Source organism: Microcaecilia unicolor, chromosome 12 (genome assembly GCF_901765095.1).
Source record: "Microcaecilia unicolor chromosome 12, aMicUni1.1, whole genome shotgun sequence".
In the NCBI taxonomy this organism is placed as follows: Eukaryota; Metazoa; Chordata; class Amphibia; order Gymnophiona; family Siphonopidae; genus Microcaecilia; species Microcaecilia unicolor.
Genome location: NC_044042.1, coordinates 48,413,146 through 48,432,937, shown reverse-complemented (window position 1 = coordinate 48,432,937; position 19,792 = coordinate 48,413,146). Strand labels below are relative to the sequence as shown.

General features: G+C 44.1%; 1 protein-coding gene across 2 annotated transcripts in view; it reads left to right on the top strand.

The window, feature by feature from the left end:
- Positions 1–19,792, top strand: part of BACE1 (beta-secretase 1) — a 48,377-nt gene that overhangs the window by 18,652 nt on the left and 9,933 nt on the right. Inside the window, exons 3-6 of one of the 2 annotated variants that reach the window (XM_030220969.1) lie at positions 6,245–6,461; positions 12,725–12,862; positions 13,238–13,372; positions 13,575–13,676. In XM_030220969.1, coding sequence (XP_030076829.1) covers positions 6,245–6,461; positions 12,725–12,862; positions 13,238–13,372; positions 13,575–13,676 — 592 coding nt within the window. Of the gene's footprint in view, positions 1–6,244; positions 6,462–12,724; positions 12,863–13,237; positions 13,373–13,574; positions 13,689–19,792 lie in introns of both variants that reach the window. The other variant, XM_030220968.1, reaches the window with a different exon arrangement.

Below are 19,792 nucleotides of genomic sequence, written 5' to 3'. Positions count from 1 at the left end.
TTCCCCTGGACTCTGAGCATGCTGGGAGGCTCCCTCCCTGCTGGAGTGACTGTACAATAGCAGAGATGTTTTGCAGATCAGAGACAGATTGGTTTCTATCTTAGCAAATCATCTACAACCACCAGCTTTAGCTCTCTGTTGCCATAGCAACAGGGGCACACAGCAGATGTTCATCCTCACAAACAAGCCAGCACTACTAAGTTTCTGCTGGAAACAGAGGAGAGAAGGACAGGGAAGAAATCAGACAGACAGTGAGGGGAGGGATCATCTTTTTGAGAAACACTAATCACAGCCACAACGCTACGATATGGTCCTGGATCTCGCATGTAAATACTCTAAAGGTTTAGCACATCTCTGACAAAAAACTTTGGTAGTGGCATTCATACAACAGTGAACTCAATGGTTACCAAAACCGCGTTTTTCTGTTTCAGCCGAAACTGAATTTGTGGCTGAAAATCACTGCTGGGCTCCAGCTGAAGCGGAAACTGATACTGGCCCTGCCTCCGAATGGCAGGAACCTCCACACACTCATCCCTCACCCCCGCCTCCACTCCCTCCTCATGCTCCCTCTCCCTCCCCTGGATCCACCTGAAACCTCCTGGGCCTAGTCCCTGTTGGTCTAGTGGTGTAGTTTGAACAGGTATGAACCACAGTCGCTCCTACCAATTGCTATCTCCACCTTCAAAATGGCTCTCTCCTCTTTAGAAATACACTTTCTCATAAATGTAATTGCACAGTCTGTAGGTGGGGTCTTGGGGCGGGGACTGATGTCCTGGCACTGCTGTGAGGGAAGCTGCCAACAATGCAAAAGCAAAAAACAACCAGAGACTTATCCTGGTGGGTGGAGCTCACTTCTGTTCCTGGGGTACAGAGCATTAAGTTTCATTTTTCAGTTGAAAATGTACCAGCATTTTTGGCCAAAACCAAAACATGCCCGAATACCGATATTGGGCTGGCCTCAGTGCCAAAACTGAAATTTGGTCAGTCTCTAATGAACTGATAAGTAGACGAGCTAAAACGGTTTCCACTGTAGACTATGGATCAAAGTTAAAATAGGAAGGAAAGCCAGGGTTCAAATCCCGTTGATGTTCTTCTGTGACCACCTTCCACCCTTCTTGTCTGACAGGTACAGATATAAGATTGTAAGCCCTCTGGGGACAAGGAACTGGCTACAGTACCTGAACTTAACTTGCCTTGAGCTAGGAGCATAGCCAGGAGTCCATTTTTTTTAGGGGACCCAGGGGTGTACTGGGGAGAGGGCACCCATTTCCTCTCCCCCCCCCCCCCCCCCACAACTGTGTTAGAAATATACCTTTGCTGGTAGGGATGCTGAAGCCATGCTAGCCAAAGAGATCTGCTGCCCAAGCCACCCCCCTCCCCTTTGTGCTGTTGCAGGAACGAGGGAGTCTGTGGCATTCCTCTAACCGCCAATGCCAGTACCCCCTGTGCCTTGTCCCTGAAGAAGCACAAGGGGGAGGGCGGCTCAGACAGTGGATCTCTTCAGTTGGTGGGGCTTTGGCATCCCTGCCAGCCATTGAACGGGTGCTACAGTTCTGGAGGGGGCCTGAGCCTAAATGTGGGGGAAGGGGGATGTGGCCACCTCCTTGAGCTATCAATTAAAAATTATGAGCTAAATGAGCTAAATGGACTGATGAGACAAAGTCAGCACGGATTTAGTGAAGGGAAGTCTTGCCTCACCAATCTAATGCATTTTTTTTGAGGGGGTAAGCAAACATGTGGACAATGGGGAGCCGGTTGATATTGTATATCTGGATTTTCAGAAGGCGTTTGACAAAGTGCCGTACGAAAGACTCCTGAAGAAATTGCAGAGTCATGGAATCGGAGGTAGGGTATTATTATGGATTAAGAACTGGTTGAAAGATAGGAAGCAGAGAGTAGGATTGCGTGGCCAGTATTCTCAGTGGAGGAGGGTAGTTAGTGGGGTCCCGCAGGGGTCTGTGCTGGGTCCGTTGCTTTTTAATGTATTTATAAATGACCTAGAGATGGGAATAACTAGTGAGGTAATTAAATTCGCCGATGACACAAAATTATTCAGGGTCGTCAAGTCGCAGGAGGAATGTGAACGATTACAGGAGGACCTTGCGAGACTGGGAGAATGGGCGTGCAAGTGGCAGATGAAGTTCAATGTTGACAAGTGCAAAGTGATGCATGTGGGTAAGAGGAACCCGAATTATAGCTACGTCTTGCAAGGTTCCGCGTTAGGAGTTACGGATCAAGAAAGGGATCTGGGTGTCGTCGTCGATGATACGCTGAAACCTTCTGCTCAGTGTGCTGCTGCGGCTAGGAAAGCGAATAGAATGTTGGGTGTTATTAGGAAGGGTATGGAGTCCAGGTGTGCGGATGTTATAATGCCGTTGTATCGCTCCATGGTGCGACCGCACCTGGAGTATTGTGTTCAGTACTGGTCTCCGTATCTCAAAAAAGATATAGTAGAATTGGAAAAGGTACAGCGAAGGGCGACGAAAATGATAGTGGGGATGGGACGACTTTCCTATGAAGAGAGGCTGAGAAGGCTAGGGCTTTTCAGCTTGGAGAAGAGACGGCTGAGGGGAGATATGATAGAAGTGTATAAAATAATGAGTGGAATGGATCGGGTGGATGTGAAGCGACTGTTCACGCTATCCAAAAATACTAGGACTAGAGGGCATGAGTTGAAGCTACAGTGTGGTAAATTTAAAACGAATCGGAGAAAATTTTTCTTCACCCAACGTGTAATTAGACTCTGGAATTCGTTGCCGGAGAACGTGGTACGGGCGGTTAGCTTGACGGAGTTTAAAAAGGGGTTAGATAGATTCCTAAAGGACAAGTCCATAGACCGCTATTAAATGGACTTGGAAAAATTCCGCATTTTTAGGTATAACTTGTCTGGAATGTTTTTACGTTTGGGGAGCGTGCCAGGTGCCCTTGACCTGGATTGGCCACTGTCGGTGACAGGATGCTGGGCTAGATGGACCTTTGGTCCTTCCCAGTATGGCACTACTTATGTACTTATGTACTTATGTAAACAAATTAATAAATGCCATGCATAGGTGATTGTGTTCTCCATAATGGACCCTCTGAATTACATGGGATCCATCCTCAGTGCATCTGAAGATTGAAAATAGGTATAGAAATTTGATGACAGTTAAAATACAATTTATATTTGTCTTTGGAGGCTATGACTGTTGGCCTTGGAAAAAAAAACATCTGTATAAAAATGTAGGGGTTCACCGCTATCTCTTTTTCCATATCTATATAAATTCTTTAGGTGCTTTAGTTAGATCTTTTGTACTCTTCCTTCTACATATATGCTGATGATATTCAACTTCTGCTGCCTATAGAAGGGAATGGCAATCATAAGCAAAAATCATACTGATTGTTTAGAAAGTATTCAGAATTGGCTTTTGAGTAGTGGCCTGCAGTGGAATGTTTTTCAAACTGTAGAATGTGTTTTGGGAATGTCTGATGGCAAGGACTAAATCTGTCGGTGGGTAGTGTAGAAATTCCTCAGATAGAGATGGTGAATTCATTAGGGGTAATATTAGAGGAAGGAGGAGTTAGGCAGAAACAGATAAGCCAAGCAAACAAACAGACCTATTGGAAGTTAGCAATGATAAGTCAAAATTGTCTGCTTTTGTAGATGGTGCCTTGAAAACAGTGATGCAAGTAGTGGTAATTATTACCTTGGATTACTGCAATGCACTTTATTTAGGCCTGGCAAATACTGCAGAATATGGCAGTGGTCTTTTTATAAAACTGCACTGCTTTTCTTTTAGGAATAGATGTTGGTTTAAAATGATGGTCTTTACATTTTAAGGAATTACAAAATCATAGTCCAGGATAGTTGTGTGAGAGAATTGAATTATATACTCCTAGTGATATGGCTCTATGTGTTTCCAACCACTCTGTGATGTGTTTTCTGTCCCTTTGCCCTCACAGGGAGGGAAAGCACAGATAAAGAGAACTTAGACTCAGGCGCAGCCAGTAAATTATCTTTATTAGTATTGCACAGAGCCAAAAATACAAAAAATAATCCTCTCCCTGGAGCAGGTTGTCAGCAACGCGCATCCTGAAAGACAAGGACTGCTCAGCTAACACTATCCCAACCATTACATATATAGTCTCAGTAAAGTTTTGTTTCTCATAAATCATGTGATTTTTCCCAAACTAGAAATCAGAAACTAGCCTGTGCCATATATGGATATTCCTGTATTATATCACTCTCTCCTGATGTGTGTCCACGTGAACAGTCAGTGGGCATTGGCTAATTAGCTACCAGTTCTGTGTGCATAGCCAGAACAATACCCTTGTGTCCTCTCTCTCTCTCTGTCTATCTCCCCAAATGAAACATTCTGGACATCTTAGGCTCACACTTAGGCATATTTTCAAAGCACTTAGCCTTCCAAAGTTCCATATAAACCTATGGAACTTTGGAAGGCTAAGTGCTTTGAAAATATGCCTCTATGTGTCCTCAGCCTGTCAGCAACTGCCAAGGTTACCTTATATGAAAGGCATGATCTCAGCGCCAAAGAAAAGCACTGTATGTTGCAAAGATGCTAACTTGTTAGGCCAAGTTGTGAGAACCAAAGTAAGCAAAGTACAGGCCTCAGTAGCAGTAGTTAGTACTAGGCCTAACATAGGAAGGAATATACAGTGGCTTAACATAACATAGTAACATAGTAAATGATGACAGATAAAGATCTGAATGGTCTATCCAGTCTTGACACAGGAAGGGAAATATGACTGGGTATGAATAAGTAGCCTAGTGATTAGAGCAATGGCCTGAGAACTAGAAAAGCCAGGGTTCACATCCTGCTTTTCCTGCAGAAGCTCTTTGTGACCTTGGACACCACCATCTATCATAAGTATTGCCATACTGGGAAAGACCAAAGGTCCATCAAGCCCAGCATCCTGTTTCCAACAGTGGCCAATCCAGGTCACAAATAGCTGGCAAGATCCCCAAAAAGTAAAAAAACATTTTATACTGCTTGTCCCAGAAAAAGTGGATTTTTCCCAAGTCCATTTAATAACGGTCTATGAACTTTTCCTTTAGCAAGCCGTCCAAACCTTTTTTAAACTCCACTAAGCTAAACGCCTTTACCACATTCTCTTGCAACGAATTCCAGACACAACTTAGATTGTAAGACCTCTGGAGCAGGGAAGTTACAGTACTTGAATTATAACTCATATTGAGCTTGGTTTTGGAAAGGTGTGTAATCATATCTAAAATCCAAATCTATTTAAGGGATCTTGCATGTTCTTCTGTCCATGATGGTAGAGTACTGAGGAGGAAGATGGCACTCCCCATCTAGGATAAATTTTATCTTACAGGCAGTCATGCTCCTTAGAAACATGTAGAGGAATGACAGACTGGATAGGTCTGTTGGTCTTTTTCTGCCCTAATCTACTACGTTGCTATGTCTCTTGTAGCAGGAACTTGCAAATAGAACAGGACTAAAGGGTTCTGGTACAGAATACAAGGTGTGCCTTTCTTGTGGTTGTACTGGCAGTTTCGTAGTGAGACTGCACAAGAGCGCCTTCTGGTCTCTCTGGTCTGATACTAGCAGTGCCAGGTCCAAAGAGTGTGAGTGGTACTGCATTGTGCTATTCAGTAATATGATATAATTGAGGGGGGAGGGTTTTTTCTCCTGCTCAAGAGAATGCGAATTCCCTGGTCTCTTAGTCAATGAATAATCCACTGTCTTCTCACCCCTCATGCCCACATCCAGCTGTGCTCACACAAAGCAAGAGGAAAGCTGGGAAAGGACCCTCTGTTGTACTGAAGTGCTGGTAAAAGCTGAGCTTCAACTGGTCCAGAGTTAAGAGATGTGCTCTGAAATTTGGAAGTATTGGGGGACCAATTAATGGAAACATAGGGCATCATTTTACTACTCTGAAAGGAAATGGGGCGAGGGGAAGAGCGGGAGGAATTGAGGTTGGACTCCAAGCAAGATTTGCATAGAGTACTTATGCAGGTGTTCTAACAATAGAGGTGTAGGAAACGCTGGCAATTGTGGGGTTTATTCTTTGCCAAGGAGCAACTTTTCAAAACGATTGGAGGTGTTAAACTCAACACGAATGAGTGTTCCCTGCTGGTCACAGTAAAAGGAGTTTGCTCAATATTGGGGGTGCTTGGCTATGTTTCTTGCCCCAGGAACGTTGCATGAATATCTTGTGTGCCTCTCTTTACTCCCTTCTTCATTGTCTCCTGTTCTTCCTTGTGCTTCTGTCTCTTTATACTCAGGTCAAGCACTTATTGGGATCTGCAGAAACATGTCTATGTGCCATACACACAGGGGAAGTGGGAAGGAGAACTAGGCAGTGACCTAGTCACCATACCTCATGGGCCAAACGTCACTGTGCGAGCAAATATTGCAGCCATCACAGAATCTGACAAGTTTTTCATCAATGGATCCAACTGGGAAGGCATCCTGGGCCTGGCATATGCAGAGATCGCCAGGGTGAGTCTTTATTCAGTGATGTGTAACGGGATACTAGTTACCAAGTATTGTGTGGAAATGGTATTGCAGACAAAGTTTTTATTTTTCAGTCCTTTATTGCCTGTTCGCTTAGTTTTTCTCTTGGAAAACTGTTTAGAATAGATGGTCAGAGCTGATAGGTTGTGTGTGGCAGGATAAACTTAGGCCACAGATATTAAAAGGATAGCAGCTTGTTGTCTTCAGCCCTTTCCCTGATGTTGCTTCTGTTCCCCCCCCCCCCCCCCCCCCATGCCCTTGTTAATTGGGGAGGCCAAGAAGGGGATTTCTGGGCTGCTGTAGAAGTCATCTTTATTGTGCATCAGACCCTGAAGCTAATGAAAAGCACACTGTCTACAGAATGACGCCTGTTTGGCTCTTGTTTTAGGGGTTGTGGTACAAATGACACTTTCCCTGGCAGGAAGTGTAATGTGAGGAAAAGAGAAAGTTGCTGAGTGCAGCAAAATCAGTGCAGAGTCTCCTGATGCTTCTAGATTGCCCTGAGCTGATATCCTGACACAGTCAGGGTCTTAGTGAAGTGAAAAGGGATTAATAGGAGCTCTGATTTGGATAGCCAGGAGTCTGTGAGCCACAGCCATACACTCATCTGCCAGATGTGCACTGCTGAGCACCCTTTAACCACTTCTCAACAGATGGGTAGAGTCTGTATAAAACCAAAATTAATAGTGGCCAGTCTCCACTAATGGTCGAGTTTGTTTTTTGCTTTGTAATCGTGTGCCTTATAGATAGAAGAGGTCATTTCAGCCTTTTTGCACTCTAGATATTGTCAGATTAACTGCTTACATAAGTATTGCCGTACTGGGAAAGACCAAAGATTCCAACAGTGGCCAATCCAGGTCACAAATAGCTGGCAAGATCCCCAAAAAAGTACAAAACATTCTATACTGCTAATCCCAGAAATAGTGGATTTTCCCAAAGTCCATTTAATAATGGTCTATGGATTTTTCCTTTAGGAAGCCGTCCAAACCTTTTTAAAACTCCACTAAGCTAACCATCTTTACCACATTCTCTGGCAACGAATTCCAGAGTTTAATTACACGTTGAGTGAAGAAAAATTTTCTCCGATCCGTTTTAAATTTACTACATTGTAGCTTCATTGCATGCCCCCTAGTCCTAGTATTTTTGGAAAGCGTAAACAGACGCTTCACATCTACCCGATCAACTCCACTCATTATTTTATAGACCTCTATCATATCTCCCCTCAGCTGCCTTTTCTCCAAACTGAAGAGCCCTAGCCGCTTTAGCCTTTCCTCATAGGTAAGTCGTCCCATCCCATTTATCATTTTCGTCGCCCTTCTCTGCGCCTTTTCTAATTCCACTATATCATTTTTGAGATGCGGCGACCAGAATTCGAGGTGCGGTCGCACCATGGAGCGATACAAAAGCATTGTAACATCCTCATTTTTGTTTTCCATTCCTTTCCTAATAATACTTAACATTCTATTTGCTTTCTTAGCCGCAGCAGCACACTGAGCAAAAGGTTTCAACGTATCATCAACGACGACACCTAGATCCCTTTCTTGGTCTCCCAGTCTCCCAGTCTCGTAAGGTCCTCTTGTAATTTTTCACAATCCTCCCATGATTTAACGACTTTGAATAACTTTGTGTCATCAGCAAATTTAATTACCTCACTAGTTACTCCCATCTCTAGGTCATTTATAAATATGTTAAAAGCAGAGGTCCGAGCCCCACTAACTACCCTTCTCCATTGAGCATACTGACCATTTAACCCTACTATCTGTTTTCTATCTTTTAACCAGTTTTTAATCCACAATAGAACACTACCTCCTATCCCATGACTCTCCAATTTCCTCTGGAGTCTTTCATGAGGTACTTTGTCAAATGCCTTCTGAAAATCCAGATACACAATATCAACCGGCTCCCCTTTATCCACATGTTTGTTCACCCCTTCAAAGAAATGTAGTAGATTGGAGAGGCAAGATTTCCCTTCACTAAATCCATGTTGACTTTGTCTCATTAATCCATGCTTTTGAATATGCTCTGTAATTTTGTTCTTAATAATAGCCTCTACCATTTTCCCCGGTACCGACGTCAGACTCACCGGTCTATAATTTCACAGATCTCCTCTGGAACCTTTTTAAAAAATCGGTGTTACATTGGCCACCCTCCAATCTTCCGGTACCACGCTCGATTTTAAGGATAAATTACATATTTTTAACAATAGCTGTGCAAGCTCATTTTTCAGTTCTATCAGTACTCTGGGATGAATACCATCCGGTCCAGGAGATTTGCTACTCTTCAGATTGTAGAACTGCCCCATTACATCCTCCAGGTTTACAGAGAATTCATTAAGTTTCTCCGACTCGTCAGCTTCGAATACCATTTCCGGCACCAGTATCCCACCCAAATCTTCCTCGGTGAAGACCAAAACAAAGAATTCATGTAATCTCTCCGCTACGGCTTTGTCTTCCCTGATTGCCCCTTTTACTCCTCGGTCATCTAGCAATCCAACCGATTCTTTTGCCGGCTTCCTGCTTTTAATATACCTAAAAAAAATTTTACTTAATGTTTTTGCCTCCAATGCAATCTTTTTTCGAAGTCCCTCTTAGCCTTCCTTATCAGCGCTTTGCATTTGACTTGACATTCCTTATGCTGTTTCTTATTATTTTCAGTCGGTTCCTTCTTCCATTTTCTGAAGGATTTTCTTTTAGCTCTAATAGCTTCCTTCATCTCACTTTTTAACCAAGCCGGCTGTCGTTTGGTCTTCCGTCCTCCTTTTTTAATACGCGGATTATATTTGGCCTGGGCTTCCAGGATGGTGTTTTTGAACATAGTAACATAGTAGATGACGGCAGAAAAAGACCTGCATGGTCCATCTAGTCTGCCCAAGATAAACTCATATCTTGAATTTGTACCTGTCTTTTTCAGGGCACAGACCGTATAAGTCTGCCCAGCAGTATTTCCCGCCTCCCAACCACCAGTCCCGTCTCCCATCACCGGCTCTGGTACAGACCGTATAAGTCTGCCCTCCCCTATCCTAGCCTCCCAACCACCAACCCCTCTTCCCCCCACCTGCTCCGCAACCCGATTTCAGCTAAGCTTCTGAGGATCCATTCCTGCTGCACAGGATTCCTTTATGCATATCCCACGCATGTTTGAATTCCGTTACCATTTTCATCTCCACCACCTCCCGCGGGAGGGCATTCCAAGCATCCACCACCCTCTCCGTGAAAAAATACTTCCTGACATCTTTTTTGAGTCTGCCCCCCTTCAATCTCATTTCATGTCCTCTTGTTCTACCGCCTTCCCATCTCCGGAAAAGATTTTTTTGCGGATTAATACCTTTCAAGTATTTGAACGTCTGTATCATATCACCCCTGTTCCTCCTTTCCTACATGTTCAGGTCAGCAAGTCTTTGGTCATATGTCTTGGAACGCAAATCCATGCGTGATGTAAATTTTTGACCCTCGCAGTCGCTCACTGTTCTTCTCATTTTATCATAGTCTCCATTTTTAAAGTTAAATGCTAACGTATTTGATTTCCTATGTATACTTCAAAGCTAATATCAAATCCGATCATATTATGATCACTGTTAATCAAGCGGCCACAGCACCATTACCTCCCACACCAGATCATGCGCTCCACTAAGGACTAGGTCTAGAATTTTTCCTTCTCTCTTCAGCTCCTGTACCAGCTGCTCCATAAAGCTGTCCTTGATTTCATCAAGGAATTTTACCTCCCTAGCGTGCCCCAATGTTACATTTACCCAGTCAATATCGGGGTAATTGAAATCACCCATTATTATTGTGTTGCCCAGTTTGTTTGCATCTCTAATTTCCTTTAACATTTCTGCATCCGTCTGTACATCCTGGCCAGGCAGACGGTAGTACACTCCTATCACTATCCTTTTCCCCTTTACACATGGAATTTCAATCCACAGTGATTGTACACACACCTGTTTACACTGAGCTCTAGTACACATAACCATATGGATAGCACACACGGAGACTTGGTGTGCATGTGCATACACATGCTGACTGAGCCCACTGTAGGCATACACCTGGTACAATAGATTAAATTTATCTGGATAACTGTTACATCTAGGAAAACATTGCTTATGGTATTATGATTTTGTAACATTTTTGTACAGAGTCCTAAGGGCTTCAAACATTGGGAGCAGGAAGACCCGCTGTCTAGCAATGGTGAAACACAACTACACAATACAGTGTATAGCAATTCACACTCAACAATATCCAAAATTCCAAAAATGAAAGAGGGAGTAGTGCTTCACACTGATCAGAACAACTTCCATAAACTATTTGTCCTATTTAAAAACTACCAGTCAATTAATATCAATTTATTTTGTAAAAAAATTACACAAAAATAGTGATCTCAAAACAAAAGCACTTAGCTTCATGCAAGCAGCTGGTGTCTTGACAAAGATATTCACTATATTTGTAATTTTTTACAAAATTGGTGTTGATTGGTAGTTTTTAAATAAGACATACAGAGGAGAGATTGATGAATATAAAACTTTAAAGGATTGGTCTTGTAATGGGATACCCTATAAGAGGCCTGATAACCTGTTTTGAGTCTTAAAAAAAAATGTGTTCTGATATTCCTCTTGATTCCAGTTTATGGAAGTTGTTCTGATCAATGTGGTGTAAGCACTACTCGCTCTTTTATATTTAGACAGAAGTGGTGGCAAATAAGGACAGTTACAGGCTGTACCTGTTTGCTCAGAGGGTAAAACCATTGATAATGCTGACTACTGTTCTGAAAAGTTATGGAGCATTGTACAAGCTGAGGGGCCGATGTAGAAAGCTTCCACAGACCTAACCACACAGTTCCTGAGGGTTGAAGGTTGGTTGTTTGCGCCAAACAATGCCGCGAGGGATTGAGAGCAGGTCTTGACCTGTGTGTACTACATGGCCACACATTGCGTTAAAATCCATGCTAAATAAAGCCACTGAGTGTTCTGCAACAATGCAGCGAAGGAACGGGGGCTTTTGATACTTTAAGAATTTTGTTTGACAAATCTAGGGCAGTGAGGTTCGTGGAAAGTAGTTCGTTTTGAGATTTAGCTGTTGATTTTTTTTTTTGTCTTCTTTTGCAACCTGAAGGAGCCCCTGCAAGGTTCAAAAGCAAACAGGCATATCTGAACAAAAGTGAAAGCACACATTGGGGCCTGTTCTTGTGCACCTAAATATGAGCCTTGCAAGAATTGGTTGCACATGAATTGCAAGGCTTATATTTAGGTGTAAAAGAAAAGAACAGGCACCAATGTATGCTGACACTTCCATTTTTTCTGTTGGACATATGCACAAGAACCTGCACTTACATTTAAAACTTTCAGCACATGCATCCTACGTGCTCTCTCTCCCCCTCCCATTAGCTGCAAGTTTTCCACACATAAAATTAGAATGCATTAAATTTTCTGCATATCACGGTATTATGCTCATGGTAGAAGCCAGGCTCTCAGACATCCATGCGTGGCTCTACCACCAGCCTTTCTGCATCGGCCCTTAAGAGAACTAGTATGAATGGTATCTGGGCAGTTTACAATAAAAGCTCAGGTATCTAGATTGTAAGCTTTTTGAGCAGGGACTGTCTTTTTGTGTATGGTGTACAGCGCTGCTTACGCCTTGTAGCGCTATAGAAATTATAAATAGTAGCAGTAGTAGTAAACTGGTGTGGTAGCCGTGTTAGTCCACTTTTAAAGGTAATATATAGAAATAAATCAAAACAGAGAAAAGAAAATAAGATGATACCTTTTTATTGTACTACTATAAACTACTACTATAAACCATAAAATTCTACTGCTTTGTTACCCTCATCTACCATCCATCTTTCCCTGTCTGTCGCCCACCCAGCTCTCCCCATTTCTCACCTAACCCACCCTACCCTCTTCCTGTGAGACTGTCATCGGAATGCTTTTGTGTTTCACTTATATATTATTTGTCAACATTTGCTTATTTCCGATCTGACGAAGAAGGGTTACCTTTGAAAGCTAATCAAAAAAATGTATTTAGTCCAATAAAAAAGGTATAATCTTTTTTCTTTTCTCTGTTTTGATTACCAGTAAAAGCTCAAAAGAACAAATATAATAAAAGTACAAAAAGAACACGAGGGAAAAGTGATAGAGGAGTCATGTAGCTTTGGCCCATGATGCCAACAGTTGACTGTTTCTGTGGGAACAGTGGGGAAAGGGAGCTCAGCAAGCTCACATTTTAATTTGTCACTGGTTTCTCTTGCTCACTTTGCAGCCAGATGAGTCTCTGGAGCCATTTTTTGATTCACTGGTGAAGCAGACACGTGTTTCCAATATCTTCTCTCTGCAGCTCTGTGGTGCTGGCTTGCCACTTGAAACATCTGAAACTTCACCTTCTGTGGGTGGGAGCATGGTAAGTGCGGGGAAGCTGGGTGAGTGTGAAAGGGCACATAAAGAGGTGGTGGTTTTGGAGCTTCTTAATGGGAATTAAGCTGGAAAGCTGTTGAAGCAGTATACATTCAGGTACAGTAGGTATTTTTGTGTTCCTGGAGGGCTCAGTCTGTTTGTACCTGAGATAATGGAGGATTAAATGACCTACTTGTGATCTTGAGTAAGTCATTGAGTAAGCCCACTGCTCTATCGTTAGGCTACTCCTTCCCTCTGAAAATTTTCATCTTGCTCAGCAGCCGTTCAGTTTCACATCCTCCCTCCCTTGTTGTGGGGTGGGGGTAGGGGCCTGAAATAACACATCTCCCTAAAAGCTTTGGTCCCTGCTTATCTGCTGCAGATCATTGGTGGCACAGATCCCTCGCTGTACACTGGAGACATCTGGTACACACCGATTCGGAAGGAGTGGTACTATGAGGTCATCATTGTTAGGATTGAGATCAACGGACAAGACTTGGAGATGGATTGTAAGGAGGTGCGGAGAGTGTAACCCAGACCCCTCCCCCTGCATGTACTTCAGTAACATGCATGCACACATGAACTGTTTGTTTCATCATAAAACAAGCAGCTATTCTCACACAGGCAAGCATAAGGGGCAGAGGGCTGTCTCATCTTTCTTTTCTTTAGTGAGTTGTTTGGTTCAGTACAGTTTTATTTTCTTTCTCTTTCATCTGCAGTACAATTATGACAAGAGTATCGTGGACAGTGGCACTACCAACCTCCGGCTCCCGAAGAAAGTTTTTGAAGCCGCCGTCAGATCCATTAAGACGGCTTCCTCAGTCAGTAATACAGTATGTTATCCCCATTTATCCCCTGGTGTTTGTGTTTTACTTGCTAGAGTGGTTGATGCAGGTGATCTTCCATTCTACCTGTGTGCACTAGGATGTGCTTTGCTTGGACACAAAGCAGAAAATTTGAATAAAATTTCCAGTTTAATTTCCTTTTTGTTTTAAAGATTCAAGCCCTTTTCTCACCATGTAAATTTAGGGCTGCATTTTGATTACAGTTTTTAATTGTGGGGATGTAGCCAGCAGTCTATTGGGGGAGCACGCATTTCCTCTTCCTCCCCCCCCCCCCCCCCCCCCACCACATTAGATATCCTACCTTTGTGGTAGAAATACCAAAGCCCTGCCAGTTGAAGAAATCCACTGCCAAAGGTGCCCCTTCCTCCTTGAACTTCCTCAGGAGTAACAGAGTCATTGGTATGCCTCCAGCCGCTGATGCCGGCACGAACTGAGTATGCTTGGGGCGTGCAAGAGTCTGTGGCTGGAAGTATGCTGCTGACTTCCTCACTCCTAAGGCAGTACGAGTAGGAAGGGGGTTACTCAGGCAGTGAATTTCTTCGGCTGGCCAGGGCTTCAGCTACCCCACCAGCCAAGTGGGTCCCCAAGGCCCCTCCCCTGTGGCTAACCTACTGATTAAAGGCCCAGTATCTTCCTTTGTCCTGCCCCCAGTTCCAACTCTTCCCCCCCCCCCCCCCCCCCCGAATTCAAATCCTTTTTCTTCCTTCCCTCCCCCTCTCCACCCCCAGGTCCATTATTTCTCTGTATTTCCCTCAGTTTGGCATCTCTACCTCTTCTCATGGCCCTGCCTGTGGTTATGTCTCAATTCCTTCCCTCCCCCACCCCACACATGGTTTTGACATTCTCCTTCCCCTCTCAGATCTGCCCATGGTTCTCTATCAATTCCCTCCCTCTCCTCTTCAACCCTTCCCCCCCCCCCCCCAACAGTCCAGTGCAAGTGTCTTTCCTTTCTCTCCCACCCAGTCCAGGATCTCTCTTTCCCATCCGAACTGCCTGCGTCTCTTATTCCCCCCCCCCCCCCCCCCCCCCAGTGTATCTTTTAAAAAGCAAGTAAGTCTTCGGCCCTGCAGCGCTAGCAGCAGCTGTACTCAAAGGCTGCCTATGGCCTGCACTGGGCCTTTCCCTCTGATCTGTTCCACCCAGTGGCATATGCATAGGATATTCAGTGAATCTTCTTCCCTCCCCACATACTTTTTTGTTTTGTTTTGAACTTTTTTTTTTGTTTTTTGTTAATCTGGTCAGCAGATTGATTGCTAGCACTGCCCATGAATGTGACTGACTGCGCCCATAGGCGCCCGGTATAAGAGGCTTGGGGAGGCTAAGCCTCCCCAGCTGCAAGCCCTCGAAGCACCGTTTATCCCTCGCACTCCCTCCCTGCAGTGCAGTCCCTCTCCCTCTCACGCCCTCCAATGTGATTTTGAACGCCTATCGCTGCCGGTAGCAGCACACCAACCTTATTACAGCTTGCTTCGGGGCTTCTCGGCCTGACGCATGACGTGCCCCGCCTCCTCTGACCAGCCTTCCTTATGATATGACCAGCCCTCACGGAAGCAGGAACGCTGGTCAGAGGAGGCGGGGCACGTCATGCGTCATGACGAGAAGCCCCGAAGCAAGCTGTAATAAAGTTGGTGTGCCGCAGTCCCTATAATTTGATCAGCTCGCGACGCCACCGCTACTGAAAGGCTCTCCGCTCTCTCTCATTTCCCCCCCCCCCCCCTCGATGAACCGTTTATCTCTCCCTGCAGTCCCTCGTGCGCATGGGCTACCAGTGCACGTTTGGTGTGCTGCAGGCTGGGCAGTAAGGAGTAGCTCAGACGAGGAGAAGAGCCATTATTCTGGCAGCAGCTCCAGGAGAGAAGCTGCCCATGTTCCCTGAGCCACTGCATGTCTTTGCACCTCGGGCCTATCAGCTCAGTGTGATAGTAGATGACAAGAAGTTTGTCAACAACATTGTGAGACTAAACTCCAGTCTGTTCCGAACCATCACCATGTCAGACCTGCCGGAGATTAGGAATGGGGCTTCTGCCCTTGAGATTTCCTACAATGGGGAACCTCAGTCCTGGTTCCAGAGGCAAATCAGAGGTTCTCAGTACCAGCCCATTCTTAGGGACCACATCTGCAAGGATATGAGTGCGCTGATAGCTGCTCGCATGAGGTATGTTCCTCTGGCTCCTGACTGAGACTGGCGCGACTTGCCAAACATAGAGGTGCGGCTCTCAGATGGTACAACCATCAGGAAACTAAGGTATACACACCACCAGAAGAAGAATGGGCGCAGTAGCACCGGTGTGCTCAGAGGCGTCTGCTCCTGTGAAAAAGGTATACCATGTGACCCAGCAGACAGACAGTTCAGCACCCTTATCCCCTGGTGCCTGCCCCACACCGGTAACAGACACAACCACTGGGCAGGCTTGTATGGGAGACTAGAGTGGGCAGGCTTCTTCAGTACCACCGTCACCAATCCAGAGCTTATGGGCAAACAGGGTCGTGTTCTTCATCTAGAGCAGCATCGTGTGGTCAGCGTACGTGAGTGTGCCCGGTCCCAAGGTTTTCCAGATACCTACAGATTGTTTGAAAATATTCTCGATAAGCATAGACAGGTTGGCAATGCAGTACCACCTCCTTTAGCTAAAGCTATTGGACTGGAGCTGAAATTGTGTCTTCTTGCAAAGCTGAGAGAAGATGCAACAGGAAACATTAAACAGGAAAAAATGGACAGAGGGAGCAAGAGGGATAAATGCTGCATTCCGGGTGGGGGGAGGAACGAGGGAGCAGGATAAACACTACATTCGGGAGGGAAAGAGGGAGAGGGATAGATATTGCAATGGGGGGAGAAGCAAGGGAGAATTGCTGGACATGGGTGGATGGAGGGGAGGGCAAGGGAGACAAGAGAAGTGCTGGAGATGGATGGAGGAGAGGGCAGGGGAGAATGGAGAGTTGCTGGACATGGATGGATGGAGGGGAGGGCACAGGAGAGGTGAATTGCTGGAAATGGGGAGAGAGGAGAAATGTTGGACAAGGATGGAGGGAAGGAAAGAAAGGAAAGATGCACATGGATGGAGAAGGGAGAGAGGAGAAATGCTGGACATGGAGGGAAAACAGAGGAAGTACATGCACATGGATGGAGGGGAGTGGAGTGAGGAGAAATGCTGGTTATGGATGGAGGGAAAATTGCTGAATTTAAGGGCTGGATTGGAACACTTTGAGGGCAGATGTTGAAAATGGAGAAAGGATAGGGACAGGGCTACAGATGGTAGACAGGACACATAAGGACACAGGAGGATGGTGGACATGGTGAGAAAAAATATCAAATGGAAAGAAGACACTGCATCAAACAGAAGACACTGGGACCAAAGCTAATAGAAAAACTAAATGCTTAGACAGCAAAGGTAGAAAACATTTTTTAAATTCAGAATTTATTAATTGGAATATGTCATCTTTTGGAAATATGCATCTGTGATATTTTGCATGCAGTTTTCAATTTTTCTTGTATTGCTGCATGCTGAGTCTGGCTTCTTGAGGTAACTTTCCAGTTCAGTATTTGGCCTTCATATCTGTTGTGTCATGTGTTTTTCATGTGTGATCAAGATGCAGTATTCTGCTAGCGTGTAGTATTTGCAGCCCTTTTTGTTTTGTTTTTGTTTCACTAGGTTGTGTACTGGTGTTTTAGATCCAGGTGTAATTATAGTGCTGCCTTTCCACACATATGGTTGTAGCTCGTCCTGTCCTTGGAATTAGTGCTATTATGGTTTGGTAAGGTTATGTGTTTTTGCACAAGTTTGTGAGATTGTGTGTTGGCCTTACTGAGGTGGCACTGAAACATCAGAAAGGGTGTAGAGCCTAAATCATGACACACTGCCTCTTGAAGGATCTATATATGGTCATTAATAAAAGGAGCTCATTGTGAACACTATCCACCCTAAAAGGGTGTTTTGTGGCTCTACATGAGAATTGTGGTATTATGATCCCTTGTTTCATATTATTGACGGTCTGTATTTTCCGTATGGTGATATATTGGTGTATTAGGTCTGCCCAGTGTAATATTTATGGTACAGTAAGGTTATGAGTGTGTTTTTGCACAAAGTTGTGCATAGTGTTTTGCAATTGAGCGATTGTGGTTAGTATATGCTTTGAGCAACCACTTTATTCTTTGACATATGATACATATCTAATATCTAAATTTAATAAAAGGTATTAATTGTGATTATTTTATTTTTACTTATTTTTCACCCTGGATGAAAGAGGATGAGAGAGAGATATACTGGATGGAAGGGATTGGGAGAGAGTGCGGAAACACTGGATGAAAGGAGGAGAGGGAGGAGACTCTAGATAAAAGGGACAGAGAGAGGGAGATGCTGGATGGAATAAGAGGAGAGAGAGGGGATGGAAAGGAGACAGGATGGAATAGGAGAGAGATGATCTAACCACAGCACCGAAACAGTATTAGTCACTCTCCTGAATAAATTCAAACAAGCAATTGCAAACGGCAACAACATACTTCTCTTACCATTTGACATGTCCAGTGCTTTCAACATGGTTAACCATGGAATATTACTACACATCCTAGAATACTTTGGAGTGGGAGGCAACGTTCTTAGATGGTTCAGAGGCTTCCTGACCGCACGATCTTACCAAGTGATATCCAACTCAAATAACGCCAGCGCCATGGACACCTGAATGTGGAGTCCCTCAAGGATCCCCCCTCTCGCCAACCCTCTTCAACCTAATGATGACACCCTTAGCCAAGTTACTATCCAATCAAGACCTCAACCCATACATATATGCAGACGATGTCACAATCTACATCCCGTTCAAACATGACCTAAACGAAATCAACATCAACCAAAGCTTCCAAATCATGCATTCATGGGCGGATGCATTTCAATTGAAAACGCAGAAAAAACACAGTGTCTGATTCTTGCTTCACAATATAACACAAGTAAAGTTACTACTATAACCACGCCAAACTTTTCCCTTCCCATTTCTGACACCCTGAAAATTCTTGGAGTTACCATCGATCAAAATCTTACACTTGAAAATCATGTGAATACAACTAAGAAGATGTTCCATTCAATGTGGAAACTCAAAAGAGTAAAACCTTTCTTCCCAAGGAGCATCTTTCACAACCTGGTACAGTCAATGGTGCTGAGCCATCTAGATTACTGCAATGCACTCTACACTAGCTGTAAAGAGCAAATTATCACGAAACTTCAAACAGCCCAGAATACCGTAGCCAGACTCATATTCGGAAAGACGAAATACAAAAGTGAAAAACCCCTAAGAGACAAACTACACTGGCTGCCTCTCAAAGAATGCATCACGTTTTAGGTCTGCACTCTAGTTCACAAAATCATTCACGGAGATGCCCCAGCCTATATGTCAGACCTTATAGACCTGCCACCCAGAAATGCTAAAAGATGAGCACGCACATTCCTTATTCTGCACTTCCTCAATTGTAGAGGACTAAAATACAAACTAATACATGCGTCCAGCTTTCCTTACATGAGCACGTAGTTGTGGAACGCACTACCACTTAAGAACAATTTACGAACGAATTAACTTTCGTAAATCCCTGAAGACCTATCTCTTCAAGGCATACCACAATGATCAATGACTAGAACTGCAAATCATCACTACTCCACCTTATATTCTGTATGTTCTCTTACTATATCTACTTGATTATATTCTATATGTTTTCTTACTGTATCTACTTGCTTAACTCAAGAATGTCATCCATGCTGTCTAAGCAATCCAATTGTATCTTTCACCCTGGAATGGCGAATGCCATGACAGAACATTGTAAGCCACATTGAGCCTGCAAATAGGTGGGAAAATGTGGGATACAAATGCAATAAATAAATAAAGATGGAAGGAGGAGAGGACAGAGTTAGTGAAGTTTGGGGAATATAAGGAAGGAGAATGGGTGGGCCGGGATGAGGGAAAGAGGTGGAAACTTGTAGGTAGATGCTGTAAAAAGAGTGAAATAAAGACTGGTTAGTAATAATGAAATTTGGACAGAGAGGCAGAAGGTGTAAGAAAATGGAAGGAAAAGATCAATGCTGGATATGGATATAATGAAGGACGTGAAGAAG